This window comes from Limanda limanda, chromosome 13 (genome assembly GCF_963576545.1).
Source record: "Limanda limanda chromosome 13, fLimLim1.1, whole genome shotgun sequence".
Lineage (NCBI taxonomy): Eukaryota > Metazoa > Chordata > Actinopteri > Pleuronectiformes > Pleuronectidae > Limanda > Limanda limanda.
In genome coordinates this window covers 23092749-23116578 of record NC_083648.1, presented here as the reverse complement: position 1 = coordinate 23116578, position 23830 = coordinate 23092749, and the positions used below count along the sequence as shown (strand labels likewise).

Below are 23830 nucleotides of genomic sequence, written 5' to 3'. Positions count from 1 at the left end.
GTAAGTAACATAACACCACTAAAACGACTCCTGACCACTGTGTGCAGTTGAGTGTGGACACAAGTGTTTCCCTGTCTCTCCCTGATGTGATGTCAGGACTTATGCATATAACTTCAGGTAGGTCATCTGCTGCTAGTAGCAACCACAACTGGCAAGGTCGGCAGGTGAAGTTTAACCGAAAATGTGACAACCCGATGAGTCAGGCTTGTCACTAAATCAAAATTGACAGGCATCTTTTATCTTAATTCATGCTGTAGGTCTTACCAAGGCCAAACAATATATAAAGTATACGAAGAACTCAAATTGTTGTGAAGAACATATATTCTATATCTTTTATAATATAGCTGCTTATATAAAAATAATATGAGTCATCTCCGAGTGCGGTGCCTCATCAATCAGGTTAGAAAATTGAGGTTGAGAAATGTATCAGAATGAATTGATAACATTTTCTTCAATCTTGGATGCTGACTTTTATGGAATATTTAACGTGAAATAGTAAGAAATAAAGTGAATTATGAAATAGTATAGAAGATTGCAATTGCATTTTTTATTGACTGGTGCTCCTTCTGTAATTCATATAATTTAATTTAAAGTATTACTCTGTATTTTCATTTTAACAATCAGTTTAACAGTTTACATATGGCAGCAACACAAATGTTCCTGCCCCTCTTCTTCTTGTCGAGGTTACTCCACTTTTCTCTCCACAGTGTTTGCTCTTTGTGGAAACTTTTGGGTTCCTCCATAATTCTGTAATATCTTTACATTGTTATGTTAAAGGCCTTGAGATCATGCAAGTTGTGATTTATTGCAGTACAAATACAATTGAAGAGTGTTTCACTTTTTCCAGTTTACTTTTGTACATTTTACTTTTATCTATGCATTTTAAATTAGCCTGAGATTTGTCCCAACTCAGAAAGTTTTGCAGCTTAAGGTGGCAGTGTTGCTTTTTCAGTGAGGGCTGGCTACTCATTGATTATCTCTGAGGAGATTTATCCTTTTAAAGTATTCACATAGTTAAAAGGTTACATCAGAGGTTGGGTCTTCAAGGACTTGAACACAAAGCAAGCCCAAAACTGCAGTATTATTTTATATGCATGCTATTTTCATGCGTGAAAATCAAATTTACAGCCTTCCTCGTATATAAATGGCATTATTTACCATTGGAAATGTGCACCCCCCCCCTTTTTTAGAGGAGTGGCTGTTTAGTTTGACTGCGTTAGAGATGAAACTGCAGAAATACATAAATTACCATCCACTTTGGTACAGCAACAAGTTCAGACTAAAAATTGTCTCTGCAGAGATTCTATCCCAGGGCTACGTTCAAGAATCCTCACATAACATTGCACAAATACTCCAAGAATCCCCTTCCCCTCCCCAGGCCTTTGTAAATGGACCAAAATGAATGATGATAAAACAAATAAGTCTGAGCCGGAGAAAGTAGCGAGCTTTCAGCCGAGCAGCCCCTGATAACTGGCTGTAACTGGTGTGCAGGGGGTTAAGCTTCTGACTGACAGGGGTGAGACACAGAGAGAGAGCAAAGTGACACAAAGGTAGCCGAGGGCGAGAAATAGAGACAGAAAGCGCTTGAGTGCAAGAGAGGGGGGAAATGGAGTGATGGAAAGAGGAAGAGGACTGTCAGGGAAATTAAAGTCCTCTGTAAACAAGTGCAGAGCTGTCAGTCCAGGGAAGGACTTGATTACAGCGTTCCACAATAGTACGTCCCTCAACCCACAATTGTCTCCACAACCAGTAACAAGAGGCTTCAACTCCCTTTTCTCTCTCCCTCTCCCCCTCTCTCTCTATGTCACCATCATGTCATACCATTTATAATCTGTTTACCACATTGTTGAGCGTTTCCCTCCCCATCGGTGAAAGTGAAAGCTGAACTTGGGGCTCAGTCTATAAACTGTGATTGATATTTGCAGTGGACAGCAGGAATGAAAATGTTTCTATCTCTTTTAAATAAGTCTGGTCAACCTGAGGGGGGGGTTGTCTGAATGAATACAACAATATCGACAGTGAAAATGATGTACATAAATATTTTCAACACCTGTACCTAATGCACCCTGCCAAATTATATCTATTTGGTTTATACTTGATATTGTTAGTGTCTCTCATCTGCTTCATTCTCCGCATTGATGTGTTTTACAATCGATACTCTTTCGTCACACATATATTTAGAACTGAGCAAACTAAATAGAATCCTCTTTCAATGTGAAAACTAAATGAATCCAACATGATAATGGTCTATGATGTTTCAAAGAACAGCTGAAAGAAACTGACAGAAAACCTTCCTTGATCCATTCACATGCCCTTTGAGATGATCCCTAACTTCTGTTTGTCACCTGCATGATTTCAACATGCCTGTGCACATCATAGAGACTCAGCTGCTCATGTGCTGACCAGACATGGATCACACATTACATTGAGTTTTGAGTCTCTGCACTGGCTGCCTGTCTGCTTCACGATTGATTTTAAAATCCTTTTATTGCTTTATAAAGCTCTTAATGGTCTGGGTCCTTCCTTTTTATCAGATGCTTTTACCCTGTGAACCTTCCAGAAGACCCAGGTCTTCTGGAAGTGGCCTTTTAATTACATCCAGAGTCAGAACAAAAACCCACAGTGAGGCTTCTTTTTATTGCTCTGGTCCACGACTCTGACACAATCTCCCTGAAGACCTGAGGGCAACAGGGGACATTTTCTAAAGCAAACCAAAGACCTACCTTTGTAGTCTGGCTGTAAATTAATTTAAAATCTTTTTTCTCATTAAATTACCTACTTTTATTTATGGTTATACTAAGGTTATAAAAATGTTGCAGGATACAGATATTTGTTGGTGTATAATCTGTTGACAGCAAAGACGAGCTAAAGCTGAAACAGCTGAATTCACAATGCCAGTTTCGGGGTTCTCATGTTTCCCACCATCGTGTATGTATAACTTTTGTTAAATTTGAAGCTGGGCTCGTTCCAGACAGTAGCTGTGGGCTTATCCTAGCGTGCCCCACTCAAGGCAAACTGTAAGAGAGCCTGCAGCTGTGGTGAATCCACACAGAGCAGCCAGCTAAACTTCCAGTAATGAGTAAATTACGCCCTCTTCATTGGTTTGTTTTCTGTCAGTGTGTCCCAGTGGGCTACCTCTCTCGGGGCAGGCTGATTCGAGGTTGCTTGGGGCAACGTTTGCTCAGGGTGAACAGTTTTCTGATGATCTTCTGGGCCTTTCCCAGAACCAGCGCTGTGCTGGACTCCAGCTGGGCGTAGCGCTTCTGCAGGGACAAGTCAGTCGACCAGAGCTTGGCAATCATGGACACGTTCATGAACCGGTCGGTGGGCAGGCGCTTCAGGAAGGCTTTGAACTCATCTGCAGGGAGGGTAATGGGAACAGGGAGAGGGTAGGTGGAGAAAGACGGGGAAAGAAAAAAAGAACAAAATTAGATGCTGTCAAGTAATTTAAATGTTAACTATGCCCTTTTGAGCATTGCAAACCTATTCACCACATGCTATTTATTCCCTGGTGGCATGCGTAGATAAAGACTGAGGAACTGGGGGAGTTTCATGTGTAATTAGAATAGAGACAAAAAGCTGTTATGTTCAAATGAACCGCATCGCAAAGAAAACACCTGTGCCTCAATCTGCTGTTATACTCACCTCACAATTAGAAGCTCATCATATGCACATTGGCATCTTTTGCAGCTTGGCGACTCTCACCATCTGACAATTTGGCATTTGGTCTCACGTATACAGATGCTCATTTTCATTTATATTGTATTTATTTCTTTACAAGCCCAAATAAGTTATGGGGAAAATATCACAAGTTAAAGAGACCAATAAAAGCATGATGTAAAAGGCTTCTCTCCTTTTCCCTCTCCTCAGTGCACGCACACACTCACACCTTTCACATCCTCGCACACCCTCCTTTTGGTTTCTCATTAAACTCTTTATACTTGCACTTCAGCCTCACTTCCTCACATCATTATCATCTTGATCTTACACTGCTGCTCAGTGATGATTGCTATTCATTATATCAGAGTTAATGGTTTTATAAATGGTTTCTCTGGAACATACTGTTGTCCTGTCTGTTTCCGCTTCAATATGCACTGATGCCCCCCATCGCTGTCGCTATATTGTTTTTTCATCATCGTAGGTATAGAAGTAGCTGTAATGGAATTAGAACTAAATTTCAACACCCACAACATAACAGGATTTCCCAATTATTTTTGAGAATTTGAATTATTAATTCTAATTCTAAAATTAACGGTTAATTATTTGTGACTAACAATAAATTGGATGATATACCTATTTTATCATTTCAGCAGTTACCTTTCTTGCCAACATTAATTTCATTTCTAAAGTGAGTCAAACCTATTAAAGCCTAGTATGGACATAAAAGGTGTTTAGTTCAATGCGTTTTGTCAGAGTGAATAAAAAACATAAAGCAGAAATTTCAAGATTTATTGAAAACAAATAAGTCTTCTGGTCTCTTGACTGTTAGACAATATTATCTCATCATAACTGTCAAACTGTACTTAAAGTACAGGCTTGCAAGTAAAATTGATAATTAAACAAAAATGTTTGAAAAATTTAAATCAATGTTGCAAATTACTGTTATATTTCTATAAAGCAAGGAGTCGCACGAAACATTGAGAAGAAATTAAAGACTAAAAGTCACATAAATCCTGAAGGCATCATATCTTATATTAAAACGAAAAGTCATATAGTCAGCCTCCGACTGTGTATGTCCCTTGGGATTGAGCAGCTACACAACTACAGAGGCGTAACTGTTTATCTGGAGTAGCTACACACTTACAAGTGGAGCGACCCGTCTTAGAATGATGTAAGAGCGCTCCCGAGTTAAAATAATGGATGTTGGTTTTCTGTCCGTCCCATTCTGCTGACTGAACAGTGCCATATGTTACATTTCCAATACTCATTTCCCCGATAATGCAGCCTGTAGCATTTTGTCATTAGACGGTTCCTGCCTGGAAAATGTCCACATCTTCCGATACCATTCAGGGTTTCTGTTACAAATGGGCACCACTTTGAGATAAAGCTGATAAGGGTATTTTCGAAAGCTCCTTAACTCCAGACCCAAATATATGATGTGCTGGTTTTCACGCGCACAGCCCACTCCCAACCATAACATATATATATACCAAATTACCTTTATATCGTTTTATGGCCCCATTACAGTATATTTTACATTGTAAGGCACCTGGATTCTCTCTTTATATCCTGAGATCATGTGAGAATCCATCTAGCCTGTTTCAAGCCTTGTATTTGTGGTCGAACCACAGTGACTACTCTGCTACGAGCCAATCGTGATGACAGTCTGTGGTAGGGACAGTGACAGTTAGTAGGATTTGTTCAAGTTAGGCTGCTACAGACAGAGGTCTCATCCAATCACCTGCCACGATTTGTGACATTGCCTATCCTTTTCAAGGCAGTTTCCAAGGACATCTTTCCTGGTGATTCTGTGTAACAAACAATCAGGTAATAAGATCCTCTCATGTCAGTAGCCTTGAGGACATACAGATATAAGTTGATAAGTCCTGACTGAGATTAAACACAGTATACAACAAATTGTTTTCTGCAGCCTGCCCTGACAGCTCTGTGAGGGTTATGTTGAACACAGTGGGGGAGTAACTCCTCCTACAGGGTGGCAAGAGAGCCAGAGGAACTTTTCACCTTTAGAATTGTGGATGTAACAGAAACTTGGAACTGTTTAAGGATAAGCGTCAGTATTACCTATTTATATTTTATAACAAGACTTGTTTTCTTTTAGTGCAAAGAAGAGTTAAGGTACTGCACAATTAGCTATTTTACAAGTGACACCATAAATTACCTTCTGAAACTCAAGCATCTTGTTGGTCATTTCACCCATATGCCAGAGAACAGGTGAAATGAAACATTCTGCTGGGATGATTGCAGACGTCGTGTGCAGAAGTGGAGCAGCTCCCAAGTTTATCGAGGCTGAAGCATAGACGATATGAAAATGGATGACACGTCTCCACTCCCTTCTACCATCCAGAAGTGAAGCCAAGATATGTGCTGAGTTTGGATGAACCCCCCCTATTCTTGATACATGTACTCGGCGAATCACAGTCAAGTCACTGTCAGCTATCAATCATCGGGTTTCAAACCATTTTGAAAGCATCAAATAATCAAATACATGCAAATGTAATATCTGAACTTACATAAGCGTGATTAAAAACTAAAATGGCAGTATTCATCTCTGAGAATAAAGATTATTTGGGGGGGAATGCCATGTCATTCATTTTTGTATAGTTTCAGTCCATGGGCTGAAGCCAAGGCTGTAGCAGTGGATTGAACGGATCAAGAATGCTTTATATTTGAATTAATTAAACTTTGTGTAACTTGACACTTGGATAAATGAAGTTTGAGTAATGTAGTAAAGAGTTTAGCTTTTTAAGTCATTACACTTCCAGCATCTTGTTCACGCACCAAGGCTTCCTCTGTTTCTGACTGATACACAATGAACAACAATAAAAAAAGGACATTTAAGGATAATTTAAACATATGGTTTTTGTTTTGCCACTGTGCATACTTTCAGCACTAGCTTTAAAGGCAAGTTTAAACTCCCTGGAATTAACAAAGAGCCACGAGCTATAATTCAAGGAGACATGTCTGGCTTTACTCGCCTCATGCTATTATGAATAAAATCTCAATAAAAGCTGAGTTTTCCCTGATGGGTACTTAATTCAGAGCAGCTCCTACTTTGCTGCAGCAGACACGTGGAGATGTACTACTACCCCAGCCAAAACGAGGAGAGAAACTCAAATAGTGTGGTTATCATTTCACCCGTGTGTATGTGTAACAGTGGAATCTCCAACAAAAAAAAACAAAGACAAGAAACTACTGGAATACATAACACTGCGAAGAGAGTTGGCATAGAAGACACAGCTTGAAAAACTGTGTCGGGTTCGCCAGGAGCCCTCCGTTGTGAAGATCATTTTAGTTCCATTATGAACCAGTGAGCAAATATTTTGCCAGTGTGAAGCCTCTGGGAAACTAAACCTATTATTTCCTTTTCCTCCTAAAGCCAGATAAGGAGACCTTTTAGGATTGTTGGTCTGCTGGTGAATGGTATTCCCATGTGCTGTTGTTGGCAGAGAGACAGCAAGGAGGCCTGCAGCCAAGCCGACCTGAGCTGAGCCCAACTGACAAGACTCGAGCCTATTACAGCGCTCAGTGATCCCAGATGACACAATGGTCCGTCTCTCGCCATCCTTCTCTCCGTGCATGTCTGCTGCTTTCTCTCAGTGTGATCTTTCTCCTCTGGACTAGCGAGTCGGGGGTTGTCTCGCTCGCTCTCTCACAGGTTTTGTGTGTCTCTGTGTGTTCCTTTTTCTGCATCTCTTGTTACTTCCACCCTCCCACATCTCTTCCTCTCGTCTCCTCTCTTTACTGACACTAGGCTGAATTAGAAGGGCCACATTAACTTTGTTATCATTCTGTTTACTGAGTACATTCCTCAGCTGGTCTGTTTTTAGAGCTTGTTTCATCCCACTACTACTACTGTTGTTCACAAAGCGTTAAAAGCTCCAGAGCTGAATGTACAAAAATGGGGGCCAAAATGTCTTACGTTGAAATTAATGAATTATTATTATTTTTTTATTAATCTCAGTTGTTTTTACAGACAAACTATGCTTTGAATGTAGTGCTGATACAACTAAACATCCCCAAATCCAATCTAATCTGGGACAAGATAAAAGATGGATTGGGGGAACCTATAAAATGTAACGCTGATGCTGAAAACTGGATGATAAACAAGGTGTTTTTAATGTCTCATTTCGGAAGAAAAAACTGATTTACACCCTGTCCACTATAGTGTCTGCAGTATTTAGCAAAACAACCATTATTTTTCTGCATCTAAGCCTCATCATCCACATGCAGATGGCATTTTAAGTCACAACGTATTTTCTCGGTCCCTGTCAATGTAGTTTGGAGCTTTTCAGGAAACTACATTACTGCTCACATTGCACATGCCCACTGTTGCTTTGTGCTATAAGCATGTGCCATAACCAATGACATGGAGGCTACATACCGCTTTCTCTGTTTTGTTTGCACTGCAAGGTCTTAATACAAGTTAACAGCTAAGTTCAGCATCACCGGCTACATAAGCAATCACAGGCGACTGCTCTCACAATATTAAGTGAACCGCAGTGGTTTTCGTGACAAATCATTGATATCGACTTATCTCTACCTACTGTGTCTGTGACTTTGAGTGTCTGTAGTCATTTTTGAAAAATGGTCTGGTAAAAACCTTTTAAAAAAACAAGCTCTGTTTTTTTTTCTTTTTTGTTAAACAAAGGGCAAATTATTTGATATTCAAAAAATACACAAATAAACAAGCCACAGACAACCAGTCACAACTGTAACGCATACAAAGAAAGGAATTGGATAATGAATAAAGCATGAAGACAGGTTCACTGTGACAAATTTTACTTTTAAATTGTATTGATTGATTTTTAGTATGGTTGTCCACATCTATTCACTCTTTTATTGTGAAATCTGTATTATTCAGCTTTAATTAAACTATTGAATGACTATTGTATTCGGTTTGCTATGAACCCATGAATCTATAGACAACTATCACTGAATGACTAAAGGAAGCATAACAAATCGGAAAACTCACTGGTGATCTGGAGCCGTAAAGAATGTCCGTGTGTTCAGATTTGGCTGTGTGAAAACTCGGAGAAGTAGAACAAATGTTGATGTAATCAGGTACTGAGGGGTTTAAAAATATCTTAATTGCCTCCATGAGTTCCTTGTCAGAGCCTGTACTGCTGCTGTAACTGCTGACCGCATTAAATTCAACAGGACAAACTGCAATAACTCTCTTTCTGCTGTTTTTAGAACAGCTTTGTGCACCTGTCTCTTTCCCCTCACACAGTATCTCGGCATAATATCTGTCCCTCTGGAAATGTTTAAGAAATCAAGTATTTATTATCAAGACCAGATGCGTCAGTGACAGTGGGCAGATATTGCTACTAGTTAGCTGTTGCATCACTATCCCCAAGTGGGAGCTGTTCTTGCAAAATGGCATATAACATCCTTCTATTTTGCCTCTGGTGGTGATGTGCAGAGCTGCTCCTTTAGTAGAACATATGCAGAACCCTGTTTACCACCTCCAGAAATGTTCACATCCATATTTTGAACAGATTGTATTTGGTGAGTGAGCTTGACAGAGTAATGCCAATGCCATATTAATACCAAGTGTAAATGTAATCATCTTAAAATCACATCGATATACTACAACAGAGTATTAGGGAAACTTTAAGGACAAAATGTTAATAATAATTTCAAAAATAAAGACATCATATCACAAGAATAAAGTCATACAATTGTGAGATAACAAAGTCTTAATTGTACAAGAAAAACAGTCACAATGTTTCGAGAATAAAGTCAGAAGGTATTTACGCAAAAATGGCTGCATAGGTAGAAAGTTAACAATCCAATTTTAAATCATAAAAAAATCTCCATATAAAGTTTACCATCCTGTGTCTGCTTATTCGAAAACTTGAAGTCATATAGTGCTTAAATGAGGTGAAACGTTTAATTAAAAAATATATTTTATGGTTTTGTGTTTTAAGTCAAACAGAAACCGTACACATTTACATAGCATTTTCCCATGATCCAACTGACATATCTTTGGAAACTTTTGTGATAAAGTTTTGAACACTGTTTTGGACAATTCAACAACTTCAATTTGGATGGTGGGGTCACCATCATTGTTAATTTCTATAAATACCACAGCTTCAATTCAAGAGACTCAAATATGGCTATTAACATCATCCCATAAAAGAGCCCTCTATTAATATATTTAGCTCATTACGGTACAGGAAATGAACAGAAGACAAAGACATCAAAATAAGACTGGGTCGATTCCCAGGTGTGTTGCATGAATATCCAATCTGAGGATGTTTGATGTATATTACATACTCATATAATACAGTGGCCCTTTCAAAGTTTTCAGACATTTTGGACAAAGCGGCAATTGGATAAAGCAAAGAAGTGTTTATTTCCAGTTCACACTACACAACTTGTGTTGTGATCTTGCAGTCGTAGTGAGTTCATGCTACACAACTGACTGGCGACGGGGGATCAAAAGAAGGAACCCAGACTGTCTCCAAACTACATTTTTTTAGGAAAACACACGCGAGTAGAGACACAGAGTGATCCTGACGACACATCAGGCTGGATGAGAGGTGATAGGGCTTCAGGGGACATCAGTGGTGAAGACTATAGAGCAGCTTGGACCTGACTTTTACTGTCAAAATGCATCCTGGGCCAAAAGACAAAACTTAATTGAGCCCAACCCAAACTGAACCAGACCTGTGACTGATGCCGTTAATACAAGCTGAACTGAGATTGTTTTTGGGGTTTTTGCTTGATTTCCCTCAAATTTCATGTGCAGAGTTAAATAATCAGGGGTCACCTCATCCCGTCCTGCACCCCAGTTGGCTGGAGTTGACGCAGACTGACTGGATTTCCAACTTGCTGGACCTGTTGTCGGACCAGCCTGCTGCAAATCTAAGACAGGACATAAAGTCTCACTAATCACGTCTCTGAAGAGTTCACACCTAGCGATTGGTAATCAGGCTAAAATTGTGTAGTGTGAACTAGGCTTGACGCTACACATTTGAGTTGGCGCTCCTTTAATATGGCCCAGGTCCCATTCATCTACATTCTGTTAAAAGAATGTGCCCATATATGGACCAGACTACCTCTTATTGGAGTGGGAGTGATCTGTTCTCAATGAGTAATGGGTGAGTTCACCGAAGAGCCTTGTTATTTCCAGGTGTGAACCTGCACCTAAGTTGCACACAGTGGCACATTTATGTTTTCTCCTTTTTCCCCTCATTCACCCAACTGCTCCACATTGGGATTTTTTATTCTTTTTTTTTATTATCCTATAGTCCTGCTCTCTGTCTTCAACAATCCTTAAGCATCACTTCAGCCCAGCCTCCGTCGCTCTCACTCTCTCTCTTTCTTTCTCTCTCTCTGGCTCTGTCGCTCCCTTCTCACACACTCTCGGTAGTAATCATTGGCACTGCCATCATGCTGGAGAAATTTTTCCGTCTGTTTTCCTCCCTTTTCCTGACATTTATGACTCCATGTTCCAAATTTATGGACAATTTGGCTCACTCAAAATCCTGCAGATAAAGAGGCCGGAGGGGGGTTGTTTCCATGATGGCTGACCGCATCGGGCCCGAAATCCCCATCTCTGGGCTGAGTTAGTGATTCATGACATCATCAGGCAGAGATGACAGCTAAGTGACTGGCTGGCAAAGGCCTGTTCTCAACTCCCTACAAGGACATGGGATCATAAAAAAGCCAGAGCCAGGATTTGAAGAGCACAAACAGCCATACACAATACAGTGTAGTGGCTCTATGTTGACAGTGTCAGTCAGTTGACATTTGTGGGTTTGTGTGAGACATGTCGACAACAATTTGATGGATTCACATAAAAAAATCGTACTGGCGTGTCCAATATAGAGGGAAGTGTAGAACTTTAGTGATAACCTACATTTTACACAAATCCCCCATTAAATGTAGATTAATGAAGGTCCTCTTTTTCACTGACTACTTTTATTTTCACATTAGACAAATGGAGCAATGTTGAGTGGGTTAATGAATCATTAATACTGTATACAAACGCTATTTTCTTCCTTGATGTTTCTCATGAAGCATGAACACTGGGAGCCAAAAGCTCAGGGTTGATGTGGATTTAGTAAAGCGAATCATGTCAGGTAGAGCGTGGTGTAAATTCCAGTCCAAATGAAATCATCTTTACTTTCCTCCGTGGGGCTTCTTTGGCGTCCTGACTGAAGTTTCTACTAAAGATTACCAGTGCAGTGCCTGCTCTTAACCTGCCAGTTTGGAATGAGTCATTTATTTCGCCTGTTGTGCTGGTGGCAGCTTTCTTTCTGAATCTGTCAAAGTGACCTGCAGAGATTAAACCGCGGTGATCAGAGACCGACTGCCTAACTCAGTCCTCAGAAACCTGCTGCTGCACAAAGAGCTGTTCTTCACCCCTTTTTTCAAAGTTCAGTGAAGCTCGACTTTGTTTGCCGAACCCAGAATTGGAGAATCAATTGTCCTGAACACACCCGCTGTCATCAATGCATTGTTGTTGTGATTAACAGTGTCCCTTACAATGACGAGTCCCATGTACAGTCCCAACAATACACATCCAGCATAAGCATTGATGGAGTGAATCATATTATACGAATAGCCTTTTCCTGCTATAGGATATACAACTTCACCGATCGCTGTCACCCCTACATTATCCTCCAGTCTATCGCATCTTTTGTTTGAAGTGTCCTTTTGTTTTGCAGTTTCAGCTCCATGCAGCCTATTCTGTGACGCTGTGTATAATTACAACACTCTGTCAAGCACGTGTACATCAATCAGTTCTAACCTGTGTGTACTCACTGTCACTGCATCTCTGTCACAGCTGGAATTAGAATTGATGGGTTTAGAGCTACCTGTCATGTGTAGCATTGAACACTGGTGTCTGGAACATCTTCTTTTTCTTAAGATGTCTCCCTTTTCCCGTGCAGTGCCCCTGCCTGTCAGTTACATCTAAGTGAAGATCCTCTCATTAAATCCCACATGATTTCTCGCAACAACAACTTCAATAATCCTTCTTCTCCCTCTGTGCATTTAATTCAGTTCCAAACATGACAGAAAATTAGGTTGGAGTTGGGATGTCTTCCGGCGAATGCGGTAGCGCTCTCCCTCTTTTCTTCTGCACTGACGCTGGCTGGGAGAGACAGGGTGGAAAACAGTGGGTCCAGAGCTGTCGAGCAGAGCTGAGCTGCTATCTTCATTACTTCAAAGTGTCTGTAACACATTGAAGGCGCCAACCAGCACGCATCGCTGAGACTGCTCACACAAAACTTAGCAGGGAGGATTTCATGTCTGGAAATCTCCATGGATCGTCTGTAGTAAAAACTAGTCTGATGTACTTTTTCTTAAGAAAGATCCGTCACCGCTCAGTGTATTGATTATAAAACTGGCTCAATAAAAATACTTTATTTACCTCCAAATTAACTCAAAGGAATTTCTGATTGTATATAGAGGGAATGGTAATGCAAATAAAGCACCAAAACAGAGGGGTCATCACTGTTAATGGGAAGAAAGAGAAAAACCTGCATTGCCAGGGCAGACAGCACTAAATTAAGATACTCACAGACCCGATGACGCATACAGGGTGTGCATAATGTAAATGTTCATTTGGCTGTCCATGATCTGATAGGGCGCCGATACATAACCAGCTGTAATAAGTGGCCCAAGTGCCTACTGTTGCACATTTGTTGAAAGAAATGCTGTCTGAAAAAGGATCAGGTAGAGAGGAGATTCTCAGCAGAAAACTGGTCTCAGTGAGTGATTCATTATGATACGCTGTAATTACATTTACTTCTTAGCAAAGTAAGCCTTTTGTTTTCTGATTAGCCCATAATCCTCTAAAGACTTGAAGGTTTTTTTTTCCAGACACGTCTTCCATAAGTAGAAAATCCTTCAAAAAGACAAGAGCACATCTCTGTACTTAACTTCAGCTGAACTCACACGCTCAACCCTGAGAAGAGTAATTAAAGTGGTATTTATCTCTGCACATAAATGCTATAGACTTTGGGAATCTGACAAAAACATAATGCAGCTATGTTTTAGCATGTACACTCGAAAATGAGCATTTGTATATGTGATCCTCATATCGTACTTTTTTTGAAGACATTATTTGGTATGACACAGTCAATGACTCATAATACAGAAAGTGGCTTGTGTGGGAATTATGCAACCACATGTTCGTGTTAATTCTTTAAATCTAATCTAATTTAAATTTAACGATGTTTAATTAAGTCATTAATTTCACTTTGGTTTATATTTGTTTCAGGTCCAATGCTTATTTAGAGTGGATGTTAAATCCCAGTAGTTACAGTGTAATCTGTGGCACCTCCATCAATGTTGCCTAAGAAACTGGCCTGACTAAATGTTTTTTTTTTATCAGTCATAGATTAAGTGCTGACCTGAATTTGAGAATCATATTTTTAGAACCCGACCACACTCCGAATGGAAAATACAGGCAGTTGCATTTACATGGAAAACATTAAAGGGCCCAATAATGTGTGTGTTGCATTAGAAGGAAGTCAGTTAAATTAGGGTTGGTCATCCTGGAAAAGCTAGCTACAAATAGGGTTAGGGTTAGGGTTACAATTAGGGATGTCCGATAATATCGGTCGGCCGATAATATCGGCCGATATTAGCCTATTTTTTTAATATCTGTTCATATCGTTATCGGATTTTCCACCGATAATGAAAACCGATTATAATGCCTGGGTTGTGCTGCCGCTGCTGCTTGTTGGGTCCTGACATTTACCGGCGCGCAATTGATGACATCAACAAACCGCACCTGGAACCAAAACAACAACAGAAGAGTGTGGTTAGTGTGGCTAACAGGTTGCCCGCTAGTTGCTTCACAAAATGTCTGCGGTCTGGAATTTTTTTAACGTTTCACCTGCGGATAGCAGATTTGCGGTTTGTAAAGAATGTGAGGCGCATGTCATGCGAGGGGGGAGCAAGGCTTCGTCATTCAACACTTCGAATTTAATCTGTCACATTAAGAAGAACCACCCCGAGGCACACGAAGCGTTTTTGCAGCAAAGTAAGGCAAAACAACAACGAGGAAAGGACTCCCTGCAGAAAACAACGCAACTGTCGCTCAAACAGTCAGCAGAAAAAAAAATGAAATACAACAAGGAACACCCGAGAGCGAAAGCTATCAGCCAAAAAATCATGGAGTGCATTGCACTGGATAATCAGCCGTTTTCAATCGCGCAAGACGCCGGATTCAGCAAACTTGTGGAGTTCCTCGAGCCGCGCTTTGCCATGCCCAGTCGCAAGTATTTCTCTGATGTTTGCCTCCCCGAGTTGTACAGTGTTGTTTATGAACACGTCGAGAAGCTAATTTCTGATGCTGTAGCCATTAGCTTCACGACAGATATCTGGTCTTCAAGCGTTAGCCAGGTTAGATTAGATTAGATTAGATTTCTTTATTTATCCACACAACGGGGAAATTCACTTGTTACAGCAAAAAAGAGAAAAACAGAATTTAAATAACAGTGCCGAAGCAACAATAAAAAAGAAAGATCAAAATATATACACTACTAAACTACACATAATGAGAGTAAAAATATACAGAAAACAAAAACAAAAAACAACCTGCAAAACAGACACTGTGCAAAAGCAGGTACTGGGGAGAAAGTGGAGTGATGTAAGTGTTATTGTAATGAAAACAAAAGTATTATAAGTAATATTGCAACAGTAGTGACCATGATACAGAAAAAATAATTAAAAGTAAGTGACCATAATATAAATAATACTACAAGATAGTATAAAGGAAAATATAAATATTGCAATGTAACCATTATAAGTGACCATGATATAAATATAGATGTAAAGTGTTGAATATTATTGTGCATAGTAGTGATCTGAGTAAAAAAATAAAAAATAAATAAGAAAAATAAATACAAATACAGCTATGGTGAGAGGTTGAGTGGAGATACAGATAATAGACATGGACTACAACATTATCAGGTGGTGCTGGTGTTGTAGAGCCTGATTGCAGCCGGGATGAAGGACCTGCGGAACCTCTCCTTCTTACACCGTGGGTGTAACAGTCTGCTGCTGAAGGAGCTGCTCAGGGACCCCACATTGTCATGTAGGGGGTGAGAGGTGTTGCCCATGATGGACGCCAGCTTGGCTAACATCCTTCTGTCCCCCACTTCCTCAATGGAGTCCAGAGGACAGTCCAGGACAGAGCTCGCTCTTCTTATCAGTCTGTTGAGCCTGCTCCTGTCTCTGTCCGTGCTACCCCCCCTCCAGCAGACCACAGCGTAGAAGATTGCTGAAGCCACCTCAGAGTCATAAAAAGTCCTGAGGAGAGCCCTGCACACTCCGAAGGACCTCAGCCTCCTCAGCAGGTGGAGGCGGCTCTGGCCCTTCTTATAGAGGGCATGTGAGTTATCAGACCAGTCCAGTTTGTTGTTGAGGTGAACACCCAGGAATTTGTAGTTCTCCACCACCTCTATGTCCAATCCCTGGATGTTCACTGGTGTTAAGTTGGATGCTTTTTTCCGGAAGTTCACGATCATCTCCTTCGTCTTGCTGGTGTTCAGCTGAAGCTGGTTGAGCTCACTCCAGCTGACGAAGTCTGTGATGACCGCCCTGTACTCCAGGTCATTCCCCTCAGGAACACATCCAACGATGGCTGTGTCATCTGAGAACTTCTGGATGTGGCAGTGGGTGGTGTTGTGGGTGAAGTCGGAGGTGTAGAGGGTGAAGAGGAAAGGGGAGAGCACCGTACCCTGAGGGGCACCTGTGCTGCAGAGCACCACGTCAGACACACAGTGATGGAGCCTCACATACTGTGGTCTCTTGGTGAGGTAGTCCGTTGTCCATGCAGCCAGGTGTTGGTCCACTCCCACGTTCTCCATCTTCACTTTGAGCAGTGAAGGCTGGATGGTGTTGAATGCACTTGAGAAGTCAAAAAACATGACCCTCACAGTGTTCCTGCTGTCCTCCAGGTGTAGCAGGGATCTGTGCAGCAGGTAGGTAACTGAGTCATCCACCCCAATCCCAGGCTGGTAAGCAAACTGCAGGGGGTCCAGCTGTGTGCCCACCAGCAGTCGTAGGTGTCTCAGGATAATCCTCTCCATCGTCTTCATCAGGTGAGAAGTCAGGGCAACTGGCCTGAAGTGGTTAGGCTCCTTGGGGCGCGGCGTCTTCGGCACCGGGACCACACAGGAGGTCTTCCACAGGGCTGGGACTTTCTCCAGGCTCAGGCTTAGGTTGAACAAATGCCTGATCACACCACAGAGCTGGTCAGCACAGTCCTTGAGCAGTCTTGGGCTGATACCATCCGGGCCCGGGGCCTTCCTTGCCTTGATCTTCTTGAGTTGGCTTCTCACCTGATCATCTGTTATAGAGAGGGGGGTGGAGGATGACTGTGGTGGGGGTGTGGGGGTGAGGAGTGGTGAGAGTCTCAAGGGGGGATGATGATCTGGAGATGGGGTGGGGGTTGGCTGGTGGGGGTCAGGTGTCGAAGGTGGCAGGCTGAGGAGGGGAGGGGGAGGGGGGGCTGGCCAGGAGAGGTGTGAAGAGGGGGCAGGGGGGGGGGAATCAAATCTATTGAAGAACAGATTCAGTTCATCTGCCCAGTCCTTGTCCCCGCTGGGTTGTTGTCTTCCCACACCTTTTCCGTGGCCTGCGATGGTCTGCAGCCCTCTCCAGACGTCCCTGGCGTTGTTCTGCTCCAGCCGCTTCTCCAGTTTCTTCCTGTAGCTGTCCTTCCCCTTCCTGATCATCAGCCGGAGTTCCTTCTGGACTCTGCGCAGCTCCTCTTTGTCCCCCGATCTGAAGACCCTCTTCTTCTCGTTCAGCAGGGCCTTTATCTCGGGGGTCACCCAGGGTTTGTTGTTGGGAAAACACCGTACCAGCTTGGAGGGCACAGTGTTCTCCTCGCAGAAGTTAATATAATCCGTAATGCAGTGGGTCATGCTGTCAATGTCAGTGCCATGGGGGCTGCAGAGTGCCTCCCAGTCTGTAGTCTCGAAGCAGTCTCTGAGCCTGGCACTGGTCTCCTCGGACCACTCCTTAACAGGCCTCTTCACAGGTCGTTGTTTATTCACCACAGGGGTGTAGTCCGTGACGAGGTGAACGAGGTTGTGATCCGAGCGACCAAGCGGGGGGAGGGGGGATGAGGTGTATGCATCCTTGATGTTTGCATACATTAGGTCCAAAGTTTTATTGTCTCTAGTGTGGCAGTTCACGTACTGGGTGAAGGTGGGAAGAGCAGAGGACAGAGGGGCATGGTTGAAGTCACCGGAGATGAGGAGGAGGGCTTGGGGGTGCTGGCTTTGAAGATGCGAGATAACTGTGTGGATCCGATCTGAAGCTACAGCAGCGACCGCCGAGGGGGGGATGTACACAGTCACAACAATAACATGTGAAAACTCCCTCGGGAGATAGTATGGCCGCATGCTGACCGCTAACAGCTCCAAATCTCTGGTGCAGAGCATCTCCTTCACGCTGGTGTGTGCCGGGTGGCACCATCTATCGTTAACCAACACAGCGATCCCACCTCCTTTCTTCTTACCGCACTCCGTTGCTTTTCGGTCCGCTCGTACGAGTTGGAAGCCGTCCAGATTTACGTGTGAGTCCGGAGAAAGTTCAGTCAGCCACGTCTCTGTGAAGCACATGAGGCTGCATTCCCTGTATTCCCTCTGCAGTCGGGTCAGCGCCGTCAACTCTTCCATCTTGTTTGGGAGAGATCTTACATTCCCCATGATGACAGACGGTAAACATGGTTTAAACCGTCTTTTCCGCTCCCTGCGCTTCACTCCCGCTCTGCATCCTCTTCTCCTCCTCCGTAACTCCTCGGGGATCTCCGGCCGCTCCACGCAGAGAAGGGGTGTGTGGCGCAGGCCCAACAGCTGATCCCGGGTGTAAACAATGGAGCCGTGGTTGAATGGGGAGCCGTGGTCGAGTGAGTTTCCCACAGCCACACCAAAAAGTGCCGAAAACAGCAAGGAGCAAACTACGAATGTTAAAATGTGAACATCCATAGCTGCGCACTTGCTTAAAGTGTCAATGTAGTAAAAAAAAACAACAACAAAAATACACTAAAAACACTATTTACACACTAAAAGAGGTACGAAAAGTGAGAGCTGCTGTAACAGGCTGCCACTCACGCAGCGCCATCCTCAATCTTGCTGAGCTTGACGGCTTAATGGCTGGACCCGGACTTTAAGCTCGTCAAGAATGTGCTTCATTCTCAAGAGTGCCGTGGATGTTTGAAACATGGAAAATCTCCAAGGAGAGGGTGCATGTAATAGTTCGGGACAACGCACGCAACATGGCTAAAGCTACGTCGGAGTTTGGTGTGCTAAGTCTGCCCTGCATGGCACACACCTTGCAGCTGGCAGTGAACGGAGGTGCCCTGTCTCAACGCAACATAGCAGATGCTCTGGCTGTGGGTAGACGTGTGATAGGCCACTTCAAACACTCACCACTGGCTTGCAGTTGTTTTGAAGACATACAAAAAGAACTCAACATGCCTGTGAAAAAGCTGCAACAGGATGTATCCACTAGGTGGAATTCCACCTATTATATGATGCAGAGACTGGTGGAGCAGAAGAGAGCATTGAGTGCATATGCTGCAGATTATGAACTCCCAGCAACATTGAATGCAACTCAGTGGGGGATTCTGGAGAAGATGACCAACCTCCTGGAACCATTTGAACAACTTACCAAAGACATCAGCTCTGCGGAGGCCACTGCTGCAGATGTCATCCCTGCTGTGATGTCCCTCACACGGCTGCTGGCCAGGGTTGATGAGTCAGACAAGGGTGTGCAAACGGCCAAACGTACTCTACTCGAAGCTGTCTGTAATCGCTTTAATGGTGTTCAAAGTGAACCACTGTATGCCATTGCAACCTTGGTTGATGCTCGTTACAAAGATCGGTATTTTGACTCAGACAAGAAGGGGGAAGCACTGAATATGCTGCTGAGTGTTGTGGATGAAATGGCTGGTGGTGGTAACGATCAGCAGGAAGAGACTGCTGGTGCCAGTGCAGATGACCCAAGCCAGGAGGACGGGGACCCAAGACAAGAGGAAAGGAACCCAAGACAGGAGGACGGGAACCCAAGACAGGAGGACGGGAACCCACCACCTAAGAAGGCCCGAAATGAAAGCCTGCAGGACATGTACCAAGAAATCCTGGCAGAGAATGATATCATCACTCAAGCAACTACAGGCGAAACAGCTTCACAGGTGAGTAAATAATAAACTATTTTCATTCTGCTTCATATTGAAGTGTACATTAGATGAAGAAAAACAAACATTTGTCTGTCAGTGCTTTGAAGAATAGTTAATAGAAAATTCTATTTTTGTGTTTACTTTTTCTTTAGGTGCATACATACCTGGGAGAAGTCCTCATCCTCAAGAAAGAATGCCCTTTGAGCTACTGGAAGAGCAACCAGGCCCGCTTCCCTGCTCTTGCCCGTGTAGCACGCAAGTACCTCACTGCACCCTGCACCAGTGTAGACAGCGAACGGCTGTTCAGTGCTGTCTCGCATGTCATCGACGAGAAGAGGAATCGTATACATTGCGACAATGCTGAGATGCTTATTTTCATTCAGAAAAATCTCCCTCTTAAACAGTAGTACGAGGATGAGAATTAGAGCACTTTAAGTCGTTGCACTCTAATTTATGTTTGCTTCTTTCAACTGAAGCTGTTTTTAGTTTTGTGCCTTTTTTATTTGCACATTTTTTGTTATTCATTATGAAAGAGAGGGCAGAAAGAAACGGTTTATATTTGTAATGATTGTTTTAGCCAAGTTATGGACAGTTACATATGGCCCATCAATCTTTCAGCATCATTTTCTGGACAAAAGGAGAACTTTGTTTACTACTCTGGAAGGTTTGAACTGAACTGTGTGCCTTTCTTGTTTTTATTGCACACCACATTAATATTACAGGTTGTGTTTTTGCTCATGTTTAGCAGGGCTGATTGAGCCCAGTTTATATTTTAAATTGACAAATACTGTATTAGTCCAAGTAATGGGCTAAGGACTGAGTCTGTCTCTAGGCTATATCTTTGCACTTTTATTTCCTTTGTGTGCACTTTACCTCATTCCAAAAGTGTTGTTTGTTGTACCTCATAGAAATTTGTTTTCAGTAGGCTGTCCTACACTACACATGTTTACTTTAAATGCTGTATGAAGTCGTACAGGACAACAATGTTGTTGTTTTGTTTTTTTACAATTTGTGAAGAAATCAGATTTGTCCTAGTTGTAATGGGCATTGTCAGGATGATCTCAGGAAAAGTATGATGATCCAATCTGTTGACAAAATGTTAATAAATATGGAACTTTTCCATAAGTTGAAGTAGTTTCCTTATTTTTTTATAGACAATGTATGGCAGAAAATAATGTGATGGGACCTAAAATTAGTCTGGGGGAAAAAACGCCTGCATATGTATATCGGTATACCATATCGGTTGAAATCGGTATCGGAAATTAAGAATTTGGAGAATATCGGCTATCGGAAAAAAGTCAATATCGGACATCCCTAGTTACAATAAACCGGTACATGCCACCCCCCTCCATCGGCCCTTTTGTCAAAGCTACGACCCAAAATATATCAACGCGCACTGACTGACAACTGTTAGAAGCAGACTGTTCCATGAGTCACTCGCTAACCTCTAGCTATTATCTCTGCTTCAACTGCGTTTATCTCTCACTGACGACTTTGGTCATGTGCAGTGGCGAGTATGCAGGCAGGCCGGTCAGTTAGTGACAGACAGGTGCACCAGCCAATCATTTCATTGGCGACCTGAAGATGCTTTCAAAAAATAAGATAAATAGTGTTTCAAGAGAGACAACTTACTAACCTTACCTTTTTAAAAGAACTATGAAGCCCACTGCTCAAATCTGCTTGAGGGTACCAACTCCAGGTTTCATTAGCCACTACTAGCCTAGAATATTTGTGTATCCAAATTAGAAGTTGGCAGCTGATTTGCATTGTGGGTAATCAAGTCTTTACCAGGTTTCAACAGAGAAACTGAATATGTGTATGGAAGTCTGGATCTGCTGTGTAAATTTTGATTCTCCATTTTACGTTTTCATAATGAGTCCAACAAGGTTTTTCGAGTGCAATGCAGTGTATCTCTATATGCCTGTGTGCAGGACTTCAAATATCCTAAAGTAGCAGTCCAAAAAGAAACCCAAGAAAATAGCAATGTTTCTTCAAGCAAAAACTCTCTCCACCAGGATGTGTAATTGAAATATGCTTAGCTGAGATAACCTTTCCAGCCCTGCCAGCTATTCTGCTGTGTCAGTCCCCCTGATGAGCAGACAGGACACCGCGTACTAACAGATCTCATTCAAATTCTACACCTGAGTCTCTAAGCTCCAGCTTTCAGTGGAATACAAATGGACCAAATGACAGACCAATTCCTCCCATGCCAGGCTTTGCTGCAGGGGACGCCTGGGTTTTTTAAGCTGTGGGAATTGTAACTTAGTGCTACTAAAACCTACAAAATTGGACTGGCATTGGTGAAACTGAAGGGTATTTCTGTAAAGCCCGACATCGTAACTCATACATACAAATCCAAACGTAGCCTGAGATTTACAGCGAACATCTTACGCATACTTGCTGGCGTTCCTTCTCACAGCCATTGTGGAAGTGAGAAATGGGTGGCATTTCTGTTTGGGAGGCCAATATCCGCAAAGGCGTAACATGTCAGGGAAGAAATACTATCAGGGAATGCACTTATTGGACTCTTGTGGGTGATTGTAACGTGAAAATAGAGAAGCCTCAGTTTCCTACCCTCAGCCTTGAGGTTCAATCCTAATTAGGAGCACCATTTTGCTTCTCGTTCACGGTTGGTGCGAGGCCTATATCTCCTCTGTGTTTTGACTTGTCGGGCCCACTTAGAAATATCGCATTCACACCTCTGCTATTCAGAGGAGGTGCGAAGTTGAGTGACTATGACACCAGCCAGCGTGACGTCTTTGTGTTTGACAAATCCACTAACGGGCTGGATATGGCTGTTCTTTTTTGAGAATTGACGGATGTGTACATATGGTGGTGCAAATGTTACTTGTGTTATGCAAATTAGACATGAGCATGGGATTAACCAACTAATTCAGTCAATCAAACACAAGTGGTCCTCCTAAAATGTCAAAAGATGAATCCTGCTGACACATCAAACATGAAGCTTGACTGACATGTGCCAGGCAGGGCAGGATGTAATGCAAAGAGCCTGACAGCCTGTATATAAAGAACATTTATGATCCTCACTGACGGAGAAGCTTATTTCACAATCTCTATATCTACCTAGTGCCTGTAGATAATATTTCTCCGTATTAGTGAATCTGTGTTAGTTTACTGACTATGTAAGTTTCTGTATGGTAGGGTTTCTTCAAGCTGAAATCAATTCTAAATAGGGATGTCACAAGAACCGATATATAGATATCAAGTAGACGCAGACAGAGCGACAAAGACAAGCACACAAACACACTCCTTCGAACAGAAGAGAGGTTCTTCTCGCAATTTGTGAACCAACGCAGTGTTTTTCAGTGTAAAATCGACTTCAGAGACACAACTGAGACTCAATGATGATTAAACTAAACATGATTAACTTAGGGTTCAGGTTAGAATCTGGAGAAGTGGTTGATAGTGGCCTTGTGCAGAGCAAGAGAGATCCAGGTGAGCCATCAACACCAAGCAAAATTAAAAACCCTACACTACGTTCATAATAGAGGATAGATTTATATCTTTTTTTAGGTTCCTTTCAAAAGAAAAGAAAAGCAAGCCTAAAAAGTAAACTACTTAACTGGAAATTTAAGAACAGAAATGAAATTAAAACAAATTTTGTCCCTTCAGTATTGCTGCTGGATGTAAAGTAAAAGCCTGCTAAAAAAACAATAGTCAATGGCATAATTTATATTCAAGTGTCTCCACAAAAGTTTTAAAAATGTAAGTTAAAAAACATATTTCATACCAACAAGTCCAACAAGCTTTTAATTATTAATTAAGAAGCTCTCCTCCTCTTCATGAAAGCTGTTTCAGACAAAGAATTCAACAAACTTTTAAATAGTGTGCAAGTGTTGACAGTGTTAGATGATACCAGGTGTTGTAATTTTCTCATTTTCTGTTTCAAACCATATTCAGCTAGTTAAAACATGTCAGCTTTACCAACTACGGGAATATATCAACCGTTAAACATTCCAAATGTGACAC

General features: G+C 42.2%; 1 protein-coding gene across 1 annotated transcript in view; it reads right to left on the bottom strand.

The window, feature by feature from the left end:
- brinp2 (bone morphogenetic protein/retinoic acid inducible neural-specific 2) overlaps nucleotides 1–23830 on the bottom strand; it is a 128970-nt gene that overhangs the window by 1741 nt on the left and 103399 nt on the right. The window contains exon 6 of the mRNA XM_061083590.1: nucleotides 3136–3358. Within this exon, the coding sequence (XP_060939573.1) occupies nucleotides 3136–3358 (223 nt within the window). The remainder of the gene's footprint in view (nucleotides 1–3135; nucleotides 3359–23830) is intronic.